This window comes from Dermacentor andersoni, chromosome 7 (genome assembly GCF_023375885.2).
Source record: "Dermacentor andersoni chromosome 7, qqDerAnde1_hic_scaffold, whole genome shotgun sequence".
NCBI lineage: Eukaryota > Metazoa > Arthropoda > Arachnida > Ixodida > Ixodidae > Dermacentor > Dermacentor andersoni.
The window spans coordinates 12,212,136-12,231,203 of record NC_092820.1 but is presented as its reverse complement, the minus strand read 5'-3'; the positions used below and the strand labels follow the sequence as shown (position 1 = coordinate 12,231,203).

At 46.8% G+C, this 19,068-nt stretch overlaps 1 protein-coding gene across 1 annotated transcript in view; it reads left to right on the top strand.

The window, feature by feature from the left end:
* Nucleotides 1–19,068, top strand: part of LOC126535566 (mitochondrial-processing peptidase subunit alpha) — a 254,117-nt gene that overhangs the window by 18,621 nt on the left and 216,428 nt on the right. The window contains exons 3-4 of the mRNA XM_055073207.1: nt 8,671–8,885; nt 11,290–11,369. Coding sequence (XP_054929182.1) covers nt 8,671–8,885; nt 11,290–11,369 — 295 coding nt within the window. The remainder of the gene's footprint in view (nt 1–8,670; nt 8,886–11,289; nt 11,370–19,068) is intronic.

Below are 19,068 nucleotides of genomic sequence, written 5' to 3'. Positions count from 1 at the left end.
GCATTGGATCGGCTCTGCAACGCTAAATACTTCTCGTCGATGGACCTCAAGTCTGGCTATTGGCAAATAGAAGTCTACGAAAGAGATCGCGAAAAGACGGCCTTCATCACCTCAGACGGCCTCTACGAGTTCAAGGTCATGCCATTCGGACTGTGCTCGGCGCCTGCAACGTTCCAGCGCGTGATGGACACGGTTTTAGCAGGATTAAAGTCGCAGACCTGTCTCGTTTACTTGGATGACGTCGTCGTCTTCGCTAGAAATTTCGACGATCACCTGAGGCGGCTTGCGACAGTACTGGAGGCCATCAAGTCATCAGGGCTCACTCTGAAGCCGGAAAAGTGCTGCTTCGCTTACGATGAGCTCTTGTTCCTAGGCCATGTAATCAGCAAATCTGGCGTCTGCCCAGACCCGCAAAAGACAGCTGCCATCGCACAGTTCCCACAACCCATCGACAAGAAGGCAGTGCGTAGATTCCTTGGCATGTGGGCCTACTACAGGCGCTTTGTCAAGGACTTTTCACGCATCGCTGAGCCGTTGACATGTCTAACTAAATGTGATGTTGAGTTCAAGTGGGAAACGCCACAGTCCGACGCATTTGAATAACTCAAACGACGCATGCAGTCGCCACCGGTACTTGCGCACTTCGACGAGTGCGCCGATACAGAAATTCATACTAACGCCAGTAGCCTAGGCCTCGGTGCCGCTCTAGTCCAGAGGAGAAACGGAGTCGAACAGGTGATAGCATATGCTAGCCGGTCGCTGTCAAAAGCGGAAGGCAACTATTTTACGACCGAAAAGGAATGCCTCGCCATCATTTGGGCTACAGCTAAATTTCGCCCTTATCTATATGGCAGGCCATTCAAAGTCGTCAGCGACCATCACGCGTTGTGTTGGCTAGCGAATATAAAGGATCCTTCAGGACGACTGCCATGGTGGAGCCTCAGACTACAAGAATACATCACTGTAACCTACAAGTCCGGATGAAAACACTCCGATGCCGATTGCCTATTACGCGCCCCCATTCACCCGCCACCGCAAGATGATGAGAATGACGACGCATTCCTTGGAATGATAAGCACGGAAGACTTCGCTGAACAGCAACGGGCAGACCCGGAGCTAAAAGGCCTCGTCGAATATTTGGAAGGGCACACCGACGTTGTCCCCAGGGCATTTAAGCGCGGATTATCTTCCTTCACGCTTGAAAACAATCAACTCGTGAAGAAGAACTTCTCACCAGTCCGCGCCAACTACCTTCTTGTGGTTCCGTCGGTGCTGCATCCAGAAGTACTGCGCGCCCTACATGACGATGCGACCGCCGGGCACCTCCGCTTCTCCCGGACACTATCGAGGATACAAGAAAGGTATTACTGGCCGTGCCAAACAGCCGACGTCGCCCATTATGTCAAGACATGCCTAGACTGTCAGCGACGCAAGACACCACCGACAAGGCCAGCGGGACTACTACAGCCGATCAAGCCTCCTTACCGACCTTTTCAGCAGATCGGGATGGACTTGTTGGGACCGTTTCCGACATCAACATCTGGAAATAAGTGGATCGTCGTGGCGACCGACTATCTCACCCGCTTCACTGAAACTAAAGCTCTGCCGAAAGGCAGCGCAGCCGAAGTGGCGAAATTTTTCGTCGAGAACATCCTGCTGCGACATGGTGCTCCAGAAATCCTCATCACCGACAGAGGAACGGCTTTTACAGCAAAGCTCATGCAAGCAATTCTGCAATACAGCCAGAGAAGTCACAGGAGGACAACTGCCTACCATCCACAGACGAATGGTCTCACGGAGCGCCTGAGCAAGACCCTCGCCGACATGCTTGCAATGTACGTCGACGTCGAGCACAAGACGTGGGATGCGGTCCTGCCGTACGTAACATTCGCTTACAACATGGCGCTGTAGCAAACAACACAGACCATGCCATTCAAGCTGGTTTATGGCGGGAACCCGACGATGACACTTGACGCCATGCTGCCGCACGTCACTAACGAGGAAAACCTTGATGTCGCTACCTATCTCTAGCGCGCCGAAGAAGCCCGACAGCTCGCCCGCCTGCAGATCAAGAACCAGCAGAAGACCGACAGCCGACACTACAACCTCCGACGATGCTTCATCGAGTACCAGCCTGGCAACTGTGTTTGGGTATGGATCCCGATACACCGATGAGGGCTCAGTGAGAAACTACTACTACCCTATTTCGGACCCTACAAGGTCATCTGACGTATTGGCGCTCTGGACTATGAGGTCGTGCCAGACGGCATTTCGCATTCACAGCGGCGCCGCACACGATCTGAAGTTGTCCACGTGGTGCGCCTTAAACCCTTTTAGGGACGCTGACGACCTTCCTTGTTTTTGTTGTTTTCTTTGCTACGAGTGCTTTTGTTTATTATTATTTTTTTTTTTTTGCAGCATCGGGTCGATGCTTTTTAAGAGGGGGGTAATGACACGTGTAGTTAACTTTGTCGGGCGACCACGTTTCGCCGCCTAACAAATGTTATCGTTCAGCGCAGGCCGCGCCTGCATATAAAAGAAGTTTCTGGAATGTTATCGATGGTTCCGTCCACTGTCTTTCACTGCAACTTGTGTAATCTGATTGCATCTATGCGCGACGCGAATAGCGCAGAACTTTGTGGAAGACACGCGGGTCCCAGCGGTTAATCTGGAACATTCGACGACCGTTTGACCGACACGTTTGACCCGCTGATCAGATTTTCGATGATCGCCGACCGTGTTCGCCGCTATCGTTGTGCTATATGTGTAGCCTGTTTTGTGGGCACAGGTTCGCCCGATGAAAGTTAGTTTTGTCGTTCACAGTATTGCTACTGTGTTCTTCAACGTCACCACCACGTGACAATATGCAGCCCCAGCAAACCCTTGCGTTTAAGGGTGACAGCTGTCATGAAGCCAAGCATACTAAAGAGTGTGTGACGGCACTATTCTGTGCTAACGAGGACGGTTCCGAGAGGCTGCCGATGCTCATTGTTGGAAAGTTCGCAAAGCCACAATGCTTTAAGAACTTGAAAATGCTGCCGTACAGCTACAGCTTCAACAAATAGGTGTGGATGATGTCTTCGCTCTTGAGCAATTTTTTGCCGCAGCTGGATAACAAAATGGGTGCCAAGGTGAGGAAAATATTGTTTTCCGTGGACAACCCACCGTGCCACCCACCCGATATGTCCTGCCTGAGGAACATAAAGGTTATTTTTTTTCCACCCAACTGCTCAAGCCGGCTACAGCTGCTGAATGCCGGCATCATTAAGTGCGTCAAGCAAGGGTACCTGAAGCAGTTAGTGCAGCGTTGGCTGGCGGCAATGGAGCGCACGCAGCGAGTCGGAAAAAAAGATCACTTTGCTCGATGCCATGCATTTTATTACCAGTTCGTCGAACGCAGTGTCGCGAAGCACAATCGCTAACTCGTTAAAGCACTGGGGCTTTAAGCGAGAGACAGCCTCCTCTGCTGCGGACGCAACAACCTCGATGGCGCTCGAGGCCGGTGCAGGCTTCACTGACGACGATTTCGAGGGTTTAAACCTCACCACGACCTTCGCTGAGCACGTGGAGGCCGACAACAATGTTGCGATCTGTGGTGAGGTGTCGCTGGATGATGCCATCGAGATGGCTTTGCCTAGTGCCGACACCGCTGCGACGTCGGATGAGGACAACGACGATGCCACAGATGCCGTGCCTGTGCCTACTACGTTCGCCGAGGTGCTACGGCACATAGACGGCATCCGGAACTTCATCTGTTCACGCGACGCCGCAGAGGTCCTCCTTTTGGACGTTGCCCAACTCGAGCAAAAGCTCTTGGTTCACGGTTCAAACAAGGTCCAAAAGAAACTTACCGACTTTTTTTAAAGTGCACGCTGGCTGGCGAGAATCGTGGCAGTGGGCAGTGGAGTGCCATAAAGGTTCATTTGAATAAACCATGATTGGTACCTGTACTGCAGCATTAATTCTTATCGCATTTACTTTTATGATAATTTGGGTTTCCAAGCCCTGCAGAGTATGTTAGTAGTTTACATTGAAGTTTCTCGTAAATACATCGCACGAAATAAGTAGTATTTTATAGACATAATTTATGTTCTGATTTTACGATGCTCGCATTTTACAACGCTTTTTCGCGGTCCCGAGAAAGTCGTATAATCGGGGTTCCACTGTACACTATCTGCTCATCGAGCCTGAACAGATTTATTTAACGTGCGGGTTAACAAGAAAGTGGTCTTTTGTGTGCCCAAGAAAGCCCCTGGAATTGATGGCTTGCAGTACTAAGGTTGCTACTTCACAAGTGGACGCTACTTCAGAGTTCTTGCTATGAAAACTGGCAATAAACATTCAATTCAGAAAACAAGTTGCAGTTTGTGAACAATTTATAGTGCCTATTTTTCCCTCTGCAGTCCCTAAAATGAGGATTTAGGTGCCTGTTATAGGCGCCTAAAACCTACATTTTTAGTGCCTGAAAATCTGGCCTCTAGTTGTATATCGAGCCAGTCTTTCCTGAGTATGCATTGACACATGTGGGACTTCAGAATGTCACTGCTAGATGACGCAGCATCTTCTCCACAGGCAATTGCGAAAGAGGAGCCTGACTGCAGTGCGTGCCTCTTGTGGCAATGTGGGCTGCATCGCTAATTGTATTAACATTGGCAGTCATCCCGAGATGGCTTTTCCACAAATTTTTTGTGATTTCAAAGGTTATAAGCATCACTGTTTCACGTGTACTCATCTGCAATTGAAACTTTCATTATTCCTCTGCTTGTCTTGGGGATGCAATGCTTTCTTGTATTTGATTATGACAATTGATGATGTTGATGCAGTTGCAACACATTACCTCATTTGCGCTAAACTTTGTAATGAATGCTGCACATAATAACACTGTTTTATATTGCAAACATTGCTTACAATAACAAATGTATAATGTGCATACTGATCTGCCCATCGACATTTCCATTAAAGCCAAAGGATGCTTACCTTTCCCATCTAGCTGCACTGAGCCAAAGTGACACTTAGTGCGACCAAGTTCACTTGCTCAAAGTGTTACAAAATTTACACGTCACACCAGGGTATGACTTTTGATCAGTATCGATGCAGATTGAATGCTCTCACATGGTCTTTTGCAATCATACTTTGAATTTGCTATACTCCGCCGTGCTCTGTCATTCGTGATCGGAAGTTGAGAAGCTTCCGATTGTGATCAAAGGCTGCCATTGACTATGCTTGAGCTCTTTCAGGAGAGAGAATAAAAGAAAAGTGACATCATCATTAAGGAATACCGCACATTATTCCAAACTGCTAGCGACTGCGCAGATGGGAATGATGGAAGAACCTCTTCAAGTGTTGTGTCTACAATTGTGCACACCAAGATAGTGCACCACAAGCAAAAGTATCAATGAAAATAATATTTGAAAGACGTCATGGATCTAGAAGAATTTGTAATGGGACTTGTGCGGCAACTTGTGCAAGTTGTTTTAGTACAAGTTTGAAAGTGGACCGCTGGGTGTTTCCTTTCAGTGTGCTGTAAACATAGTGGCTTCAGTTTTGTGGTTGGATAGGTGCTTTACATGTAAGCTAGACATGTAGTAGTTGACATTCGTGTAGTGAGTTGTCACACGCAGTCCATATTCTGCAAACTTGTCAGAACTCACTGAACAATAGAAAATTGAATAGAATAGGAAAATCTTAATCGGTTCTGCAGCTGTGGGCTTTTGGTGACTTTGATGATGCAAGAGGTATGGTGAAGCTAAATTCCTGACAGATAGAAATTATTGGTGCTTGAAGGAGAGATAGCTTTCTTCTTCTGCATTGTTTTAGCCCATTGAATGAGATATGCAAGTGCTCTTGAGAGGTTAAAAGGATTTAGTTCGTATGATGGAAGCTGTTGGCAAAAAGCTTGACAACCACATTGTTTGCATAGATAAAGGTTGAATTCTATCGGATGTAAGCTGAAGTGTCTTTCTGGGAGTGTTGCGCAGATTGAACATTGTAAGAAAGCCATGGATAAAATATCAACTGGTAGGACCAAAGCTAGGCAAATTTGAAAACCAAAGTAGGCTTAATAATATGGTTATCTGTGGACTGCGGGAAAGCAACCCAGAAACATCTGAATTGATTCATAAATATGTAATTGAACATGTATTTAGCACTAAGATGGTTGCTGTCGTAACAAGCCTCAAAAGAATTCATCGTGTCAAAAGGAAAAAGAGGCACGAACAGGCCAGTCATTTTGGGACTATTTTATGAAAAAAGCTGAGCTCTTTAGGCATGCACAGAAGTTAAAAGATTCAAGATTATCTCGCAGTGATGACTACTCTAAAGAGGTACGAGATAAAAACAGGCACTTAAGAGAATATGCAAAAGCAAAAAAAGAGCAAGGGGAGCCGAGCCATGTTGTAAAACATTTTTACGATAAGTTAATTATTGATATTAATACAGCAGCACAGTTTTGCAGAGATTTCAGTGGTTTATTTAAACGAATTTGATGCGATTCCATTGTTGCATTGGCTCAGGCCGTACGAGAGTTTGGTATGCTGGGGTTTTTAGCCAGTCTCAGGTGTCGACAAAGTAAGTTTGAAACATAAGGTATACAATTACAAAGTACACACTTTTGGAACTCAACAAATTTATTAAAGGGTTTTGCCTGTGCTATTTGTTATGTATGTGACGTCTGAACACCAGGAAAGATCCTGAGATATCTGAATGCATTAGTACTTAATGATTACTGAGCTGTTTTGTGTGTAGTTATCAACGGTAGAAAAGGAGCTCCTGCCAAAATTAGTCAAGTTTCGCAGCCAGCAAAGACGCTTAAACAAAAGGGGCGACGCTGCCTCGAAACATTAGCTCACGATGACACAGGGATTTCGAATGCCTGTAATGGGGTCAAGTGGGACAACATTGTATTCTAAATGAGCCAAAGCCTGAACTTCAAGCTTTGAGCAAGGTTTTTAGAACTTGTGCTTCTCCATCAATGGCCTAAACACAAGAAAATACTTCAAAATCCCATGACGTTACATTGACGTATCATCACTGGAGCTTTAGAGCGAAATAAAACAAAAGAAACGTTTACCTTCGTTATCTCTTCAAACGAATCAACATTTTACTGTAAAATGAACAAAGAGCTTTGAAAGACTACTTTATCAGTGTAAATTGATTTAATCCTTACCCTTGGTGTCCCTTTAATTTGCAGCTGAAAGGATAAATTTTTTAAATTTGCAAATAAAGTCACCTAAATGAGAAATTATTTGAGAACCTGTTAATGTCATGTCTTGACTAGCTGTACAAAGTTTACGAAGTTTGCATTCTGTTTCACTGTGCAAGTGTGTTTTGCCTTTTTTCATTCCTTTTTGCTGTCAGCTCAGAGTAGAACTGTATGCATTGAAAAACGTCCTGCAGCCCCATAAGGCAGCCGTCACTAACTACATACTCTAGTAGTATGGTAATTTGTTTTATTATGTTTGTTTGGTATATTCTATTGTACCCACCTAGTCTATAATGATACCTTTATTATAATAATTTCACCTTAGAACACTTTGTGAATCAATTAGAGGCTGGGGTCACGGGATCAAATCCTGGCCATGGTGGCCGCGTTTCGATGCGGGTGAAGTGCAAAAATGCCCGTGTGCCATGCATTTGGTGCACGTTAAATGTCCCCAGGTTGTCGAAATTTCCGGAGTCCCCACTGTGTGGTGCCTCATCCTGGTTTTGGTTTGTAAAAACCCCAGAATTAAAACAATAATAATTTATTTATTTGTTCGATAATGCAGTTCTATTTGGAGACTGGATTGTTTCGAGTGCACCAAAGTCTAGTCTAATGTGAAGTGCAAAACAAGAAATGCATGTGTGATGCACAATGATCCTTTTCTTCTTATCAACCTGAAGAGATGGGGAGCGCTACAAAGGCCACTCAACCACGCGGCGGCAGCTCTCTGTGGGACTGATTGTATCATGTGATTATGATCGTGCGATGATGATTCTGGTCATCAGCAGAATACTGCCGCTGCCCAGTGTGGTTTTGTGTTGGTAAATGTTCTGTGAGCTCCTGCATTGTCGCAGTGCTTGTCCCATGTTACTATGACTCATACAAAATGTCTCCGCTTTTAAGGAAATACTGCTTATAACGATGGTTGTTTGTAGTCCCGGCGACTTCATTATAACCACGCTTTACCGTGCCATTATGATGAATGAGGGAACTGGCATTGTGCAGCCTAACAGCAATGCCCCTACAGAGTGTCTTCCATCGGGGAAAAGCCGAAATTCTGAGAGAATTTGTCAGTTCTGGAAAGTTTAGGGGAAATACTGTTTTCACTTCAGTTGCTTAGAATTGTGGAAGTGGTTGTTATGGCAAAGCCAGTGGTATACAAGATGGAAGCTAAGTTTTCAACTGAATCCAGGCAATTCACAAATAATGATGCCTTTTGCTGGTTTTGTGTGTGTGAGCCGAGCCGGGTGTCTGGAATATGAAATGCACGATTTCTCTAAATCCGATGGTGCATATCCCACCTGATTTACAGCTTACTGTTGGTAATTGGTGAAAATTATGGGCGGGAATAGTAACTCGGCCAGCTACAAATGCACATTTTCTTCTTGCAGGGACTTCTTTTCATAAAGAATGGTCTGGTGGTAAAACCAGGGAATGTACCGATGTGTAGCAGACACCCTCTTTCGCAGGCACTGTGACAGCCGGCGGCTGCTGTGCACCACGGGCAGCGTCCCAAGTTTGGAGCAGACAACCAGGGTGCCGCTTTCCCAGCCCCTGCCAGGGTTTCCTAAGCCGCTGTATGCTGTGCCCTCGGCTCAGGACCATGCCACCGAGGTCACCACCCTCAACAACGGACTCCGGGTAGCCTCTCAAAACAAGTTTGGCCAGTTTTGCACCGTGGGCGGTGAGTGGGACTACCTGTGTCTAATCTCGCATGCGTATGGTTTATGTCTGCAAGTTTAGGCATATCGACCATTGGAAAAGCGAGCTGCTGCAGGATTGTGGATTGGTTTTACCATGCTTCAGCAGCTAAACAAAATGCTAAGACATCTTGGTGGCCGCTTGGCCTGATATTGTTACGGGGATAACATTATGGTAACTTACAATTATTTTAGAATAGCTGTCAGTTGGGCATGTCAGTAACTGTTCATGATGAAAAAGCACTGCTAAAACAGAGACTTAGGAAGAACACAGGACAAAGTGCTACTAGCAACTGGAAATTTTATTTAGGAAAGGTGTTATTATATACATAATGAATGTATGTCACCACGAAGCCATTATCGTTGAAAACCAGAACCAGAGATATCAAGACCGAAACACGTGTGCAACCAATCATAACCAAGGCACGTGTACAATCCCCTTGTTAAATCGAAGGCACAAAGGCCATTGTCATGTTTTATACAAAAAAAGCAACTTTAATACAGTGCCCCTTTCAGAGAACTTTGATGTAAATTACAATCTGATTTACAATTTACAATTTGATTTACAATCTAAAAACCAGACACACCTGTACCACCATGTGTGACTAACTAGCCCACTTGCTCGGAAGCAGCTGCACAGGATTTCACGAAGCATGCTTGTCGGCCACAGTTATGCTGTCTCTTCGATCGTGCCTTGTGCGCTGCTAGGTGCTCTTGGATTCTTTGGCACTGAGTCCCTTGCTTATTGGGCTGTCAGGCTAATTACGTAACCATTTTAACACTTGTCCCGTAAATTCAAGGACTTACAATAGATCATTATCGTGCTAGGTTACAAAGCACTCGCGAGATGTAGTTCTCGGCATGGACTTCCTGAACCAACAAGGCGCAATCATCGACCTGAGGTCAAAGTCGATAACGCTGTCCACAGACAAAGCGATATCGATGCAGAGGCCTTCCAGTCAGCATGCCTTGAACGTACTTGAGGATGAAGTCAGCATCCCGCCTCGCTTCAGCATTGTCATTTCCATCGGCAGCGAAGCACCCGCAGACGTAGAAGGTGTCATCGAGGGCGACCAACATCTACTGCTCCACCGTGAAATTTGTGTTGCAAGAGGGATCGCTCGACTGCACTGAGGGAAAGCGTAACTGATGCTGACAAACTTCAGCAAGCAGTTCAAGCACATCAGCAAGGGCACGACGATCGCATGCATTGAGGAAGTTGTCGAAACCAGCAAGGGGTTTGTCCTCTCGGATTCTGCCACATCAACACCGACGACCGTAGTTCCCAAACCAGGCTTCAACCTAAATACATGAGTAAGCAGCAGTAGCTCGCAAGTCTTCTCCAACGATACAGGGGCTACTTTTCGATTTAATTGAGGATTCGACAAACAGCAGTTGCAAAGTATCACATAATAATTGAAGAGTACGCTCGACTACTCCGCCAGAGCCTTTACTGAGTTTAGACGTGAGAACGTGAAGCTGTAAGGCAACAAGTCGACAGAATGCTGCGTGACGATATCATCCAGCCGTCGAAAAACTCGGCATCTCGTGCAGCCTTGGATTATCATTGGTTGAACAAGATCACAAAGGAGGATGTATACTCCCTTTCCACATATAGACGACACTTTGGATTGGCTCTGTAACGCGAAGTACTTCTCATCGATGGATCTCAAGACTGGCTACTGGCAAATGGAAGCCGACGAGAGGGATGGTGAAAAGACCGCCTTCATCACGCTACATGGCCTCTATGAGTTCAAGATCATACCATTCAGACTGTGTTCGGTGCCTGCAACGTTCCAGCACGTAACGGACTTGGTGTTCGCAGGATCGAAGTGGCAGACCTGTCTTGTTTGCTTGGATGATGTCATTGTCTTCGTCGGAAATTTCAACAATCACCTTTAGGTGGCTTGTCCCGCTTTTCAGTTTTCACAAAAGATCACTTTTGCGCTGCTTCACATTCGATATATCAGCATTTGCTGCTATTTTTGTTCGATGTAAGCGTAATTTTGGCTATATATACTCATTGTAGCTATACCGTGTACAGAAATTGTTTGATATACAGAATAATTCGGTGTAAACAGGTTCAATATAGTCGGGTTCGACTGTACTTTGGTTAGGAGCTTTGTCATTTCTATATCATTCTACCTTGTACACCTAAAAAGTTGGCGTGCGTTTTATTTGAAGGCGGATTAAACATCTAGCACATACTGCCAAATGAATTGGAGATGTGTTTTAGTGTTTTTTTCAGCATCTTGTTTATTTTAACCCGCCAAATAAATAGATCAATTTCATTGGTCCTGTCAGGGTCGAATTAATGGAAGTTGACTGTATTGTGTATAATTGGCATAATTATGTAAATAACTTTCATGTAAATGTTTCTCCTTGCAGTTGTCATCGATTCAGGATCACGGTATGAGGCTCCTTACCCAAGCGGAGTATCGCATTTCCTAGAGAAGTTGGCATTCAATGTGAGTCGTTGGTCGCTTTGAAGTTTCTGTTGGCTGAAAAGTTGTTGTGAAGGGGAGATTAACTGGATTAAATGATGGACTGTAATAGAGTGCTAACGTGGGTAGGTTGGTGCATGTTTGTGCTAATTGTAGAATGCAGAAGCATGAGAAGTGGATGCATGAATTCCTCCTGTTCGTCCTGTCCCATGCACTGGTGCTCTATTCCATGAATATACTTTTTTAAAGTATGAAGTTGAAGTAACCAGTAATAGAAATGTAAAGGGGTGCAGATAAAGCATTGAACCTTGTCCAGAAAGAAATTGAGCTGGCAATTTGTAACTGCCAGAGATGTTGTAGTGACATTTGTCCTGCATCTTCTGATAAGCCCTTGCAAGTGCTGCTCATTTGCAGCATTAGTTGCCACTCCCAGATTATTGTTCATTTGAGTATTCCTTGAGATTGAGGAACAATCTCAATCAGGTTAGATGGGCCATCACTTGACGAGTGTAGCAACATGAGTTAAAGCCAACAAAGGAATGTTTATTCAAACAGGCATATTGTATCTATATTTTTACATGAGGCAAAGGCAGCCGCGTGTGATTGTAATCAGTTGCACAGTCAGTTGTACGTATCGGCGTATGCACACATTGGGCAGACTTGACAAGTACAATACATTTCCCTTTCTGTAACTTACAAAGGCCTTAATTATGAAACTGGGATGAAGTTAAATCTGGCAACATTGATGCCTTCAGGTAGCATGTTTATTTATTTATTTACTTATTTGTTTGGTACCTGCATCGCCGATAGGCTTTACAGCAGGGGGCACACTTTCACATTTGTAATTTACAAGAAATCATGCACTTAACAGAAATCATGCATGGTCTCATCACTTCGAGACATAGAACAGTGGCTTCAGATATTTTGTTTTGTCTATACCAATCTGAGAATAATAGATGCTGGGGAGAAATCTTAATCTCAAATTTTTTCTTCAAGCTTTAAGGTCTCGCCTATCGTAATTTTCAAGGACAAGACGGGCTGCCCTATTCTGAATTTTTTTCAAGTTTATCCACATCATTTTGAGTGTATAGGTTCCAGCAGACAGATGCATATTCAAGTACCGTGTGGATGCGAGTAAAATATAAGAGTTCGTCGAGATGTTTGGGAAAATGGCTGAAATTTCTTCTGAACAAACCTAGGAGACCAGCAGTTTCATTCACGATGTAATTGACACGCTTTGACCAGGTGAGCAGTAAGGTAGATGCCTAAGTACTTCAAATTCTGCGCTTTGCTCACAGACACGTGGTGGATAGCATTAGCATAAGACAGGTAAGAGCGCTTCCTTGAAAAAGTGATGTGTACACATTTTTTAGCACTCAAAGTCATGTCCCAATTAGCACATCAAACGAATATCTTATCCAAGTCATCTTGTAGGCTTTGCATGTCAAGTGAGCTATCTATGACTCTGTAAATCACAAAATCTGCGAACATTCTGAATGAGGATGTAACACCATGTAAATTATATTGCTACGAGGTGCTGCAGGAGCGAACGATGATGAGAGGACTGATGAAGATGACGATTGCCGATAGTCATGCGCCAGGCTCCATCTTGTATGCCGGTCTTCTGCCTGTTGTATGTATCTTGTAAATATTGTCACGTGGTAGTGACGGTGAAGAAAAGCAGCAATACGGTGGAATACAAAACTAGCTTTTATTGGGCGAACCTGTGCCCACAAAAACAGGCTACACTTATAGCACAACGATAGCGGCGAACACGGTCGGCGATCGTCGGAAATCTGATCAGCGAGTCAAGCGCGTCGGCTTTTATACAGCAGTCGTCGAATGTTCCAGACTAATCATTCGGACCCGCGTACCTTCCACAAAGTTCTACACCATTCGCGTCACACGATGAAATCAGATAACACAACGTTCGGCGACAACAGATAGCCGGGTAGAAGTATCGATAACTTTCCAGAAACTTCGGATACATGCAGGCGCGTCCCGTGCTGTGCGATTACATTTGTTAGGTGGCGAAACGTGGTCGCCCGATAAAGATAAGTACACGTGTCAATATATTGCCAAGCGTCTTTTCTCCCCATAACATTTTGGTGGAGAGTGCGGGTTTTTCAAGTTTCAAGATGGATCTATGCAGCGGACGCTCCTTGGCGGCATCTACAATGCCATTGCATGGTGGGGACGAGAATGGTTCGAGCAGGTCACCAGCCGTGCCTCAATCATCCGCCACCAACCGCCTCGCCGTCTTCACCCAACCACGTGACCCAGGTACCTTTTCTGGCTCTGACAACACGTCGAAGATTGGCTGCAACTGTATGAACGGGTGAGCAATAGCACCAACTGGAACCCAACTCTGATGCTGGTGATCATATTTTACCTGGCGGGCATGGCATAAGTGTGGTTTCTGAGCCACGAACAGGAACTTACGAGCTGGGAGGTATGTAAGCAAACGCTCATCGATCTGTTCAGCAAACCCATCAAACACCGTCGTGCTGCACATAAAGAACCTGCATGCCGAGCTCGGACTTGCACCGAGTCCTACGTGAAGTACATCCAGGACGTGTTCGCTCTTTGTTGCAAAGTCAATGACACGATGCCGGAAACAAGAAAAGTTACGCATATCCTTAAAGGTATCGCGGATGACGCCTTTGCACTTCTGGTTTTTAGGAATTCATCCACAGTGCAAAACGTCATCAATGAATGCCAAATCTATGAAGAAGCAAAAGTTGCTGCGTTACTCCGAACTTCACACATCTTCCGAACACGGCTGCGACATCTACCAGTGAGGACCTCCGTCTCCCACCCGTTCCTGCTGCATCCGACAATATTGTGTGCATCATCATCTGCCGCGAGATTGAAGCTGCGTCCCCGTTTCCTCTTCAGGTGCGTAACTCCGATGAGTCCCACACAACCATTTCCCTTATCCAAACCGTTGTGCATCAAGAACTAGCAAACACAGGATTACAGATGCTTTGCCCAGTCAACGGACCTGACTACCACCCGCCCGCCGCACTTGAGTTATACAGCGGCCAACCGTTCGCCTTCATTATCAAAATTCCGCAGAATGGCGCACTTCCGATGCCAGTCCTATCTGCTTCTGTTGTGGACTCGCTGGACACATTTCCCGCCATTGTCGCAGTGCTTAGAACTCGGAGCCTTGGCCAAGCTATCGAAACATCCGATGTCCAGGTGGTAGTTCCCGAGTGCCGGTACACAATAATGACAGCGCTCCGCCATCACTGCCAGCATGATGAAACCACTCCCCTTCGCCATCCCGACACCTGCCCCGCTCACCTATGCGTCGTCGCTCTCCTTCTGCCTCATACTCCCTCCACTCATCGGAAAACTGACGGGCACACCTCCGAGAGGTGAGCCTGCCATGACGGCCCGACCAGAAATTCCTCTGCGCACACTACCTGGACGTCACAACCTCACCAACGTAGACATGGATGGTATACAGTCGCCGACCGTTTATTCGGACCTGTTTATTCGGAAATGTCCGAATAAACAGGTGTCCGAAAAAGCAGGTTCAGAAAAAAATGAAATCCTTTATTTCCATGCACTTATTCTGGCTCGGCAGTAGGCTTGAAGCAATCGTGAATGCGCCGCGCCGTTGCATGCTGTTCCGTTTACGCGCATTCAGATAAGCCTGAATCTCGGAGAGGTAAGCCCGAATCTCGGAGAGGGTCGTACGGTCACTATAGGCTGCTGAAAGCACAGTCACTGCTTGTACACGCTCCGCATGCGACGTCAGCGTAGCACATGGTGCGTCACCTTCAGACTCGGAGTCATCGTCCGGCGGTGCAACAGAAAACTGACGAACGATCTTGCCGTCGTCGAGTTCTGCACATGTCAGTACAGCAGTGTCAGCACCTGTGAAACTGTCAAATGAGACGGTGTCCGGAATCGCAATGCAGCCACTGTGCAGGTCTCGGCAGAACATTTTCCGCGTCAATAGGGAGCACATCGGAAGGCGACAAATCTTAAGCCTCCCGGCACCCGCTTGCCGGCATTCCCCAGCGCAGTCTGTGCGGGCACTGTCGGCGCCGTTGGGTACTTGACGCGATGTTTCCGTATGCCGCGTTGGATCACCGGAACCTCGACACAGCACACAAAGCAAACACCACCACGCCGACACCAGTCGCACAAACGAAAAACGTTGGGGGCGTACTCGCAGCGTCGTGCGCGAAGAAACAAATCAGCTGCTGGATTGTCTTGACATGGCTTATAGCGTCCTCGATCACCTTGCCCGGGGTTGCCCCGAAACCAGAATGGTGCGCTTTGCACCGCGGTGGTGGCGCACTGCGGAGGGTCAACATCGAGGACAAAACTGCACCGCGTGCAGGATGGATGGATGGAAGGTAGGAGCGTCCCCTTTGAAACGGGGCATTGGCAGTTGCCACCATGCTCAGATTTTTATTTTGCCTTTTATTTTTATCTGTGTTGTGTGTTATTGAATTTCTCGATTTTCTTTAAATACGTCTTCCTACCCTTTTAACCTTATGTCACCTCTCTGCTTTTGAGCCACCAATCCTCCGATCGCCTTTTGCTAATTTCCACCGCACCTTTATTTACATGACTATCATTATCTCTGAACCCTAGGGCCTCAGGAAGGGTGACTGTGGCCGCATCGACATCGGGGTTGATACCATCACATTTTAGTATGAGGTGTTCCATTGTTTCTACATATTTACCACACACAGTACATGTGTCTTCTTCTTCGTTAAATTTCTTTTTATAGCTCCGCGTTCTAAGACATCCTGATCTAGCTTCAAAGAGTAGGGCACTGCCTCTTGAGTTATCATAAAACGCTTCCTTCCTGATCTGCTGTTTCCAGTATCGATATAGTTCTACACTATGCTTATTTCCCATTGAATTTATCCAATTTTTACCTTCCGCATTTTTAACCTGTCGTTTAATGCTCTGTCCTTTTTCGTCCTCGTGTCTGGCATACTTACTGGTTAGCTTTCTAGTTCTTTTCCGCCATTGTGAGTCAACGCTCTTTCTGTATAGGTATTTAAACACCTTAGCTGCCGACCTGTTATCATCCAATTTCCTCAGACGTTTTTCGTATAGGATTTTACTCTGAGCTTCCCGTGCTTCGAATGACGCCCAGCCCATATCTCCCTGTACTGCTTCGTTTGTGGTTTTCCCGTGGGCACCTAGTGCTAACCTTCCCACAGCTCTCTGATTTACCTCTAGTCTCGACTGAACCTCTGCCCTTAAACACAGGACCGCATTCCCGAAAGTAAGCCCCGGCACCATTACTCCCTTCCAAATGTCTCTCAGTACCTCATACCTGTTGTAACCCCACAATGCCTTATGTTTCATTATCCCGGCATCTCTTCGCCCTTTTGCTATTAGAGACTGTTCGTGCTTTTCCGTGTACATCTGCCCTTTGTTTATCCAAACCCCGAGATACTTGTATTCGGCCACGCGGGGTATTTCGTGGCCTTGTATTGTAAGCTCCTGATCAGTTGTATCGTTGAAAAACATCCCACCGGACTTAGCTGCACTAAAACTGAAACCTAAACTGTCTCCTTCGTCCCCACAGTAATTAACCAGAGTTTGCAAATCTTCCTGGCTATCTGCGAACAGTACAATATCGTCCGCATACATTAAACCCGGTAGTCGTTGCTCAACAACCTTTTCGCCTAATCTGTACGACAGATTATACCCTAGATTGCTTCGTTGTAACCTTCTTTCCATGCTTATCATATAAAGCATGAACAGCAGCGGTGATAGAGGACAACCTTGCCTTAATCTTTTGTGAACCTCGACAGTTGTCGTACTCTTGATTCCTTCCCATGTTATTTCAACATTATTTTCTCGATATAGTTCCTGTAGAAAATCAATTACCTCATTACCGATACCTTCAGCTTTTAATATGTTCCACAGGAGTTCCCTGTTCACATTGTCGTATGCACCACTTATGTCCAGGAAGGCTAAATACAGAGGTCTATTTTCCGCCTTAGCTATTTCTATGCACTGGGTAAGCACGAACAGGCTATCATCTAAGCGCCTACCAGGTTGCAGGTTGCTTGCAGGCAGCGCTACTTTTCCCCTGGCGCACAAAACGTGCGCGAACACGCGCGCGCGCACATTTTATTGCTTACAGGTGCTGAGCATCCGCGGCAAGCGCTCGAACCTTGTCAAACTGCATGCTCCGACATACCTGGTTGCAAGTAAACACCAATGCATTCTATAATTGATCCTGACGACCCGTTCAACGAACCTGTCCACTTTCGGCCGCTATTCATCACATTGTTATTGGACGAGGTCGATCAGCACGTCGTCTTCGCTCTCAGACGAACTTGACAAAAGCTCATCGATTGCGACAGCTAGCAGCGCTTCCTTTCTCATTGCCGACATCTCCACTAGCTAACTCCGTTGCAACCGCAGCTATCGGGCCAGAGCGTCCGCGATTCTGCAGTCGGCAGTGCGCGCGCGCGTGGCGCGTCCCGCAGTGCTTGCTGGGATTGCACCACGGCGCACCGCCGATTTTCTCGGTGCGAGACGGGGCAGCAGAAAACCGCTCCAACAGGGTGCGCTTCCGGTGATCGAGGATGGTCGGTGCGCACCAGCGCGGTTGATTGAGGATGAAAGTGCGCACCAAGGCGCCCCGGTGCGCACCAGTGCGGGTGATCGAGGACGCTATAACTAAGCTGAAACCGAAACTGCTGTAGAGCCACTCTATCGAACCAGGCAGAAACGATGATGATGATCGGGGATTTGCAGTAGCGCCACTTCGTGTGGCAGCAAAGAGGCTCCGTTCAAAAAAAAAATAATAAATTGCGCTCAGCAAGTCAGACCATGCACCGGTCAGCGTCGGTGCATGGTGCTCTCGACTGAGTTGGCTCAAGGAGTGTCCGAAAAATCAGACGAGAGGTTGCAAGGTGTCCGAACTTTCGGCAGTTGTTATACATTATGGTTGTGGGGATGCGTGACTCTAGCTCACGCGTCTCCTGATATCTCGTTTTGCCACATGGCTCCCGTCTCCTGCAGTGCGGCTTCGCCGCGTGGCCTGGCGCCCGCGGTGGTCGGAGTGGTTGAAGCGCAGTGCGAGAGAGGGCGCGAGTGTTGTGCTGCTAACGCCGCCTCACGGCGGGGTTACTTGGGTGCGGCCAAGACAAGGCGCTCCCTCTGGGTCCATGCGGCAAGCAGCGCGGACGTGTTGCGCGTGCGCCGATCCATGCTTCTGCGAGACCGTCTCGCGTGGCGGCCTTTGAACGTGCCACCGTTCGCGTGACCGTACACGCGAACGACCAGGCGTTGGGATCCAGCATGGGCGAACATATTCGCTCGTTATCCTTTTGCGGTGAGTCGGACTTCTAGATTTGTCGCGCACCCATCGGCATTTTTTGTGGATAGCAACTCGGCTAGCAGGCATTGATCTATGAAAGGTGCAATAAATGCCGTTGTGATTGTTTGCACATCTGTGTTGTCGTTCCTTTGTCCCAAGAGTACGGGTGAGAATCCCACATGGTCTATGGGGAGAATGGCGGTGCCACGAAGCAGACCGAATAATCGAGCATGTCCGAATTTTTGGAGGCCGGAAAATCAGTCTGCGACTGTACCTGTCATCGCACTCATTGACATCGGCGCCCACATATCGGTCATGAGCTCAAAACTTCTGTATTCGTCTCAAGAATGTTCTTACGCCTGCTCCTATTGCTGTAGTCTGTGCAGCCGATAGTGCGACTTCGGC